Source organism: Physeter macrocephalus, chromosome 20, assembly GCF_002837175.3.
Source record: "Physeter macrocephalus isolate SW-GA chromosome 20, ASM283717v5, whole genome shotgun sequence".
NCBI lineage: Eukaryota > Metazoa > Chordata > Mammalia > Artiodactyla > Physeteridae > Physeter > Physeter macrocephalus.
The window spans coordinates 92,432,905-92,441,759 of NC_041233.1; the positions used below are offsets into that span (position 1 = coordinate 92,432,905).

General features: G+C 42.1%; 1 protein-coding gene across 2 annotated transcripts in view; it reads right to left on the bottom strand.

Annotated features, from left to right (window-relative positions):
• UNC5D (unc-5 netrin receptor D) overlaps positions 1 to 8,855 on the bottom strand; it is a 634,719-nt gene that overhangs the window by 27,332 nt on the left and 598,532 nt on the right. For both annotated transcript variants that reach the window (XM_055081162.1, XM_024131459.3), the window contains one exon: positions 7,145 to 7,309. In XM_055081162.1, coding sequence (XP_054937137.1) covers positions 7,145 to 7,309 — 165 coding nt within the window. The remainder of the gene's footprint in view (positions 1 to 7,144; positions 7,310 to 8,855) is intronic.

Consider the following 8,855-nt stretch of genomic DNA (forward strand, 5'->3'; position numbering starts at 1 on the left):
CCTATTACCATTTTCTTAATTGTTTTGTGTTTGTTTTTGTAGGTCCTTTTCTTCTCTTGTGTTTCCCACTTAGAGACGTTCCTTTAGCATTTGCTGTAGAGCTGGTTTGGTGGTGCTGAATTCTCTTAGCTTTTGCTTGTCTGTAAAGCTTTTGATTTCTCCATCGAATCTGAATGAGATCCTTTCTGGGTAGAGTAATCTTGGTTGTAGTTTCTTCCCTTTCATCACTTTAAATATATCGTGCCACTCCCTTCTGGCTTGTAGAGTTTTTGCTGAGAAATCAGCTGTTAACCTTATGGGAGTTCCCTTGTATGTTGTCATTTTCCCCTTGTTTCAATAATTTTTCTTTAATTTTTGTCAGTTTGATTACTACGTGTCTCGGCGTGTTTCTCCTTGGGTTTATCCTGCCTGGGACTCTCTGTGCTTCCTGGACTTGGGTGGCTATTTCCTTTTCCATGTTAAGGAAGTTTTTGACTATAATCTCTTCAAATATTTTCTCAGGTCCTTCCTCTCTCTCTCCTCATTCTGGGACCCCTATAATGCAAATGTTGGCACGTTTAATGTTGTCTCAGAGGACTCTTAGGCTGTCTTCATTTCTTTTCGTTCTTTTTTCTTTATTTTGTTCCATGCAGTGAATTCCACCATTCTGTCTTCTAGGTCACTTATCCGTTCTTTTGCCTCAGTTATTCTGCTATTGATTCCTTCTAGTGTATTTTTCATTTCAGTTTTTGTATTGTTCATCCCTGTTTGTTTGCTCTTTAATTCTTCTAGGTCTTTTTTTTTTTTTTTTTTTTTTTTGCAGTACGCAGGCCTCTCACTGTTGTGGCCTCTCCCATTGTGGAGCACAGGCTCCGGAGGTGCAGGCTCTGCGGCCATGGCTCACGGGCCTAGCCGCTTTGCGGCATGTGGGATCTTCCCGGACTGGGGCACGAACCCGTATTCCCTACATTGGCAGGCGGACTCTCAATCACTGCGCCACCAGAGAAGCCCTCTTCTAGGTCTTTGTTAAACATTTCATGCATCTTCTCGATCTTTGCCTCCATTCTTTTTCCGAGGTCCTGTATCATCTTCACTATCATTATTCTGAATTCTTTTTCTGGAAGGTTGCCTGTCTCCACTTCATTTAATTGTTTTCTGGGGTTTTACCTTGTTCCTTCATCTGGTATATAGTCCTCTGTCTTTTCATTTTGTCTCTCTTCTGTGAATGTGGTTTTCATTCCACAGGCTGCAGGATTGTAGTTCTTCTTGTTTCTGCTGTCTGCCCTCTCATGGATGAGGCTATCTAAGAGGCTTGTGCAAGATTCCTGATGGAAGGGACTGGGGGTGGGTAGAGCTGGGTGTTATTCTGGTGGCCAGAGCTCAGTAAAAGTTTAATCCATGTGTCTGCTGTTGGGTGGGGCTGGGTTCCCTCCCTGTTGTTTGTTTGGCCTGAGGCAGCCCAGCACTGGACACTACAGACTCTTTGGTGGGGCTAATGGCCGGCTCTGGGAGGGCTCACACCAAGGAGTACTTCCCAGAACTTCTGCTGCCAGTGTCCTTGTCCCCGCAGTGAGTCACAGCCACCCCCCACCTCTGCAGAAGACCCTCCAACGCTAGCAGGTAGGTCTGGTTCAGTGTCGTGTGGGGTCACTGCTCCTTCCCCTGGGTCCTGATGCACACACTACTTTGTGTGTGCCCTCCAAGAGTGGAGTCTCTGTTTCCCCCAGTCCTGTTGAAGTCCTACAATCAAATCCCTCTAGGCTTCCAAGTCTGATTCTCTAGGATTTCCTCCTTTTGTTACCAGACCCCTAGGTTGGGAAGCCTGACATGGGGCTCAGAACCTTCACTCCAATGGGTGGACTTCTGTGGTATAAGTGTTCTCCAGTTTGTGAGTCACCCACCCAGGGGTTATGGGATTTGATTTTACTGTGATTACGCCCCTCCTACCATCTCATTGCAGCTTCTCCTTGTCTTTGGATGTGAGGTATCTTTTTGGTGAGTTCCAGTGTCTTCCTGTTGATGATTGTTCAGCAGTTAGTTGTGAATCCAGTGCTCTAGCAAGGAGGGAGTGAGCGCCTGTCCGTCTACTCTGCCATCTTGAACCAATGAGCCCAGTGCTTTTCTGATATGTAAGATGTTCATAAAATAAACCACCTCAGGCTTCTTACTGCATAAAATAGGTTACAAGATACATCATTTTTTATCATGGTATGTAAAATTTCTTCTAGCCTTTAAAAATACAAATCAAGTAGGAATCATTTCTTTAAAAATTTCCTGACTTAAGGCAGGGTAATGTCCTTAGAAAGAATAGTAAAAAAACCATTGAGAGAATAAAAGGAATTCTGTACAGGATAACATGGTAATTGTCATTGTAAAATGGCACTAAAGGGTGTTAACATGTGAAAAGGTGGCTTGCCAATGAAACTGAAAACACAGTGTATCCATGTGAAAAGATGGCAATAAACAGAGACAGATGCCCTCATGGCATCTGTGATTTGACCAACTCGACCAAGCTCTGTCTTTCCTGTTGGCAGAAGAAAGAGCACCCTGATACACAAAGTCTTCAGAAAAAATGGACAGAGCGGTACAATTTAAAGGTGAATAAAGTATTACATGAGACTGACTTGTAAAAATATGTATTTTTTCTACTTACTACACTTTAATAAATGGGCCCCCATGTCCCTCATAAAGTTTCCAAATTTAAATATTTCCCATGTGTAAGGATGACACTTTCTATAACATTTATGATGCGTTCTAAAAGACATCTGGGCCGAGTAATAAGAATCCAGTGGATGCATCACATCTTCTGATTGTTTAAATTAAATATGCAGAAGAACAGTAGGTTTTCATGCTCTGAACATAGGATATAAGGTGCTGCTACCTGGTTAACGTGGGAGCTGTAAATCAGTGAGGAATTCCAAGTATTCTGTCTACTTTGTAACAGACACATCATCCCCCAACTTCTACCACTTTTAGAAGAAAGATAAGAGAATTTCTTGAATGGAAAATTTTAACATGCAAGATTCCCATTTTAAGTTGCTTCTACCAAAAGATAGATTCTTTAATATTATTACATTAATAAGGAAGGAGGAAATAAATGACTTGGGGATTCTTCCCTTCTGCTCAATATTAGCAAACTTACTTTGCTTTAGTCCACAATACTGTTGCTTTATAGAGTATCAATTGGCTATCATCATTAGGTAATGTAGTTGGGCTAAATTTAAGGAGAACCAACTTGCTTCCGAAGATTGACACAATAATGGCTACTCTAAAGAACAGAAAAGATATATTACCTTGATCACTGAAATAACTTTTAAATTTGAGAATGATATGATTATTTGGAAAACCATTTAGATAAGAGGCATGAAGGAATATGATGGATGTGGAGCTGAACATAAAGAACCAAATGCCTTCACTGAGGATGCTCACTGCATTAATTAATTTAAAATCAATGTTTTGTATTTTATTCACACACACACACACACACACACACACACACACATTTTACCTCTCATGGTTCCATTGCTAAAATCTCGAAATATAGTGAGACTAAGGCAATCCATTTTAAAGTAAGGTAGGAAGGGAGAGCTCTGAGCCCAGATATGTGAGGATTTATTTTTTTTGGTGGGTGAGATATTAAAATACATATTTCAAAGATATCTATTGAAAGTTTCAAAAATTTTAGTTCTTTATTATTATTAATCAATGACACCTTATTACTAACTTATTAAAACCACCTGAAGCAGAATCTTTCAGCATAGTGGCCATGAAGTATGATGACCTTTAATAACTGATCTATTATTCTCGACTCAGTGATTGATATAGACCCATGTCTTGAATATATCCTGCCTCCTCTCTCCAGGTATTCCCAATTTCTCAGAACTTTATGTATCTTCATTTTTCTCGAAATGTCTACCATAAAAACCAAGTCAGTTTTAGGGAGAAGAAGATGGTTTTTATCACCAGATATATGCTTTTCCCAGGAATGAAACAATCCCAGGGTTGGAAGGGCCTTGAGTGATCATTCAATCAAGACATCCTTTTGCAGGCAGATCTACATGTAGGGAATCAATTCTATTTGTGAAGATGTATAGAATGAACGCTTATTCTAGCCCAACACACAAACAGGTACATCTCATCTTTCTTGAGGATGAGTCTTGAGGAAAGAACTTCCCAATTTTCATCTGCTTTTATTAGACTCAAAGGCAAAATTGCTGATGCTGTGGTGTTTGTCACTAGTGCCTAAGCCCCAAAAGAGAGGGCTTGTATTATGGCAAGGCCCATGATTAGGACTAATAAATTAAGCCTCCTCGGTTGGGTTCCTGGAGTGGTATTGAATAGAAATCCAGACTTTGGTCTTAAAGTTTAGTATCTCAGCTGGGAACTCTGGCTACCCATCTTATTAGCTCTGTAATCTTGGATGAGAAGGTTGACTTCCTTGAGACTGTTACATCATGTAAAATTGTGATGATATAATTCTAATCCACAGAGCTGTGATGGTTATATGTGAAAGCACATGAAGTGGTAACTGAAACATAGTGGCTTTCAAAAGTTATTAATTTTCCTCTGATGTAGAAAATGATGGCCAATGAAATTTGCCTAAGAAATAGAGTTTGGTACAAAGAAATGGGGAGGCACTGGGCCAAATTTCAGCAGGGACACTTAAAGCAATTAATTAAATGATCCTTACAGGATCAAACAAGTTAATAAAGCTTCTAAAATGCAGTAGCCTACAACTTAGATTGCTGTAGTCCACCACTGAATGACTAAATATTATTCTGCTAACTCTGCCTCCCTTTACCAAGAGGTACTGTGATGTCATGTTCTTTAAGGCTTTCCAAAGTGATCGTAAACTTCGTTAAGCATTAGAAAAGGAACTGGAGAGTAAAGATTATGTTTATTAGCTCATTTTCTTTTTTTAAAAAATTTATTTTTGGCTGTGTTGGGTCTTCGTTGCTGCGCATGGGCTTTCTCTAGTTGTGGTGAGCAGGGGCTACTCTTCGTTGCGGTGCAAGAACTTCTCATTGCAGTGGCTTCTCTTGTTGCGGAACACGGGCTCTAGGTGCACAGGCTTCAGTAGTTGTGGCTCGTGGGCTCTCGAGCACAGGCTCAGTCGTGGCGCACGGGCTTAGTTGCTCCGCGGCATGTGGGATCTTCCCAGACAGGGCTCGAACCTGTGTCCCCTGCATCGGCAGGCGGATTCTTAACCACTGCGCCACCAGGGCAGCCCCTATTAGGTCATTTTCTTTCCATGCACTTCAGTGGTTTATTAAGCAAGGAGCAAAGGTGCCAGGATGTGTCAACCTTATCACATTCCTTTCACACAAATATCCTGTAATAGCTGAAACTGATCCTCAATATCTGGGTGCCTGAGAAAGTAAAAACCTTTTAAACCTGGAATTCTTTTGTCGACCTGTTGACAGGTATTTAGGGCAATTTTCATCAGAGGCATCTTCATGTCCTGCCTTTTCACTCTTCCTTCTGAAGTGCAGCTCTTCTTAGATTTTCTTTTTTGTTTTTATTTTAAAACTCCCATGCAATTTGTATTTTACTTTGAAATAAATTATCTTAAATATGCCATGACTGTTCAAGAAAGAGACTCTAAAAATATCTTGCCTGAGGTTTCTGGATCTACCTTCCCTGTCAGAACTATATTAGCACATAATGCTAACTGGCAATAACAAATGCAAATATGGTAGAAACATGTCAGTTAAGACAGCTGTCAATTTTGAGACATGCTTCTTTGGAAAGTCATCCACACTTTAGAGCAAACTATTTGGGGAATTAGCCACACTCATTTTGCATAAACAGTGAACTGCAATGAGAAAGGAGGGAAGTGATAATGCTTGTAGGCTACAAGTTTTGAGAAAAAACCGCACCTGAAATTGAGTTGTACGGATACAAAATGCATTAAACCTTCTGCTGGGGCTTCCCTGGTGGCGCAGTGGTTGCGCGTCCGCCTGCTGATGCAGGGGAACCGGGTTCGCGTCCCGGTCTGGGAGGATCCCACATGCCGCGGAGCGGCTGGGCCCGTGAGCCATGGCCGCTGGGCCTGCGCGTCCGGAGCCTGTGCTCCGCAACGGGAGGGGCCACAGCAGAGGGAGGCCCGCATACCACACACACAAAAAAAAAAAACAAAAAAAAAAACCTTCTGCTGAGCTTATATATTATTTATATATGTATACGTGAATATGTATGTGTGCGTATGTATGTGTATGTATATATACACACACACGTTCTAAGGTGAACGATCCAGTATGTGTGTTTTTCTAAACTAGCCAGGGATTACCTTGGAATTGCTAAACAACGCCTTACCAGCTCCCCTGAATCTCCCCCTCAGCTACTCTCTCCCTCTACCCTCAAATAACCGTTCAGGAGGGAATGCCATTGTCTACTTGATAAGCTCAAGTCCAGAGCCATGGAGCCATTCAGTGGTTTAGGGCCAATCAAAGCCATGGCATTTCAGGTGTCTTTTTGCAAAAGTGCCCAAGTGAATTCTCCTCTGACTCCCATTCTAACTCTGCCCTTCAGTTATATGACCTTGGAGGAAGTCCTATCCCTTTTTGCACTGCTATGTCCTTACTGTGTAGAATGAGATTACTATCTACTCTGTCTTATATTACTGTATTGATGAAATCTAGGCTTAATGGAAATGAGGATGTGTAGAAACCCTGATCCTGGAGGGTAAGAGAAATTGTAAGACAATCAGGAACCAAGGCCTTGAAAATAAAATAACACAGATTGGGCAACTGACTTCTGAACAACTAGTCAGAACTGGCAGAAAAGCAGCCCACTGGTGACCTTGTGTCTTCTTAGGGTATGTGTCTCAGTTCAATAATAAATCTCAGCTGATATTCCATGTCTGCCATGAACTGTTAGATTGATTGTAGTTTTGTGTGTAAAAAGCCCTGGACAAATTCCTTCCCCAAAGGTCCCTCCACAGAGCCTATGCTCTGATGGGTTGCGTTTCCCTGCCCCAGTGGGCAGCTCAGTTCCATCCTCAGCCTGAGAAAAAGTTAATTTTCCCTTATCAGTAATGAGGATTCAAAGAGTGAGTGCCTTTCGAAGCTCTTTCATGCTCTATGTATAGCACAACTGAGACAGGTATACAATCCTTAATGTCCTTTAGAAACGGGGTCGGATGACCTGTAGACCAAGGACTCACCTCGAGGATTGACGTCTGCACTTGGAGGATCTGTTCATGGCCTTTGAGCTGCCGGATGCAGATTTTGCAGGACAGCTGGGTGGTGGTGGGCGTGTAGCGTTCCAGGGAGAAGGCACAGTGCAGGGGCTGCCGGTTACCGCACCACACGCGGGAGAATGGGACTTCCTGCGGGGGAGACGGGGGAGAGAAGAGGGCAATGGTGTGCAGAGCCCGGCTGAGGTGAGCAGAGAGCAGGAGGGACCTAATCACAGTAATTAGGATGATGATGATGATGATGATGATGATGATGGTGATGGTGATGGCAGGAGAGGTAATTGCCTAAGTGACTCTGGTGGAATTGTAGAAATAAAGTTCCAGCATATGCCAAGCAGCAGAAAAGTAATTGACGTCAATTCCAATTGATAACATTTGAATTCCAAAACCACACTACAAGAGCTCGGCTTTCACTTGGTGACTTAAACACAGTTAGAAAGAATACCATCAAAAGTTAATCGTCGTGTCTTTCCATGACAAATATTCTAAAAGACTCCTATGGGTAGATTCCTAGGATTAGATGCCCACTCCATCCTTCTACCTAAGCCCGGGGTAGGATGATATCTTCTCACTTAAATGAAAATTATGCTGAAGAACTGACTGGCCAGAACTTATGCCCATACCACAAACAAATGCCAAACTGTATAAACATAATGTTGCTAATGTATCCAGCATAGAAATTTTACCTACTGCAGAATCATACACACACACCCGAGAGAGAGACACACAAACACAACAGGCTACCCCAGAACAGTCTAGTTTGCCAACTCCTCATTCATTCAATTCATCCATTCTACAGTTACGTGTACAATGCCTACTAACAACCAGACACTGTACTAGATAAATAAGAAAAGAACAGTAAGAATTGAGGTCTGGTCCCCACTTTCAAGGGACTTATAGACAATTGAGTGGCGAAAGCAATTTTCACTAAATGGGGGTGAAATGATAAAATCTATGCACATTGCCCTTTTCCCCATGACCAGCTGGCACTTGCCACCAATTGGCTCAGGCATGTGGCTTTACACTAATGTGAAGTAGAGGTCAGTCACTGATAATCGTCCATGTACTAAAATGTCTTTCATTCCTACTCAGATCAGGCTGTGGTCCTTGGCAATGACCTCATGTTTCCAGCCTATAGTAATCTTCGTTCTCCCTTCTTTCTCTTTTCCGCATCCCATTCATTTGCTCTTTCACCTGTTGCTACAAATACAATTTTCCCCAATACTGATGCTGAAAGGCAGCAAAAGATGTATCAAGTCTGGAAGTCTGAGTCTCTCAAGTGTGACCGGTGATGGACTCAGCAGGTGTTTTAAGACCAAAGGCCACGATTAGAATTCAATCTACCCCCTTTGAGGAACTATGAATTACCTAGTTATCCCTGAGCTCCAAACTGCACACTTGTTGGTTTCCTCATTTTCTCTGTAGGAAGTCTCACAGACCCTGATTTTGGATACTTGCTGGGGGGGACCTAGCAGGCAGGGATGGAGTTTAGATTGTTGCAGACTTGAGTACAAGAGAGCCAGCTTTAGGGATTACGAAGGAACGAACTCACGCATTAAACCCTACCACACATCCCAGCAAGGGATGTAAGGGTGTCGTGTTTTTGTTTTGTTTGTTCTGAAACCTGAACCAAGGGAAAGGCAGTGGATTTTTTTTTTTTTTTTTTTTTTTTTTTTTT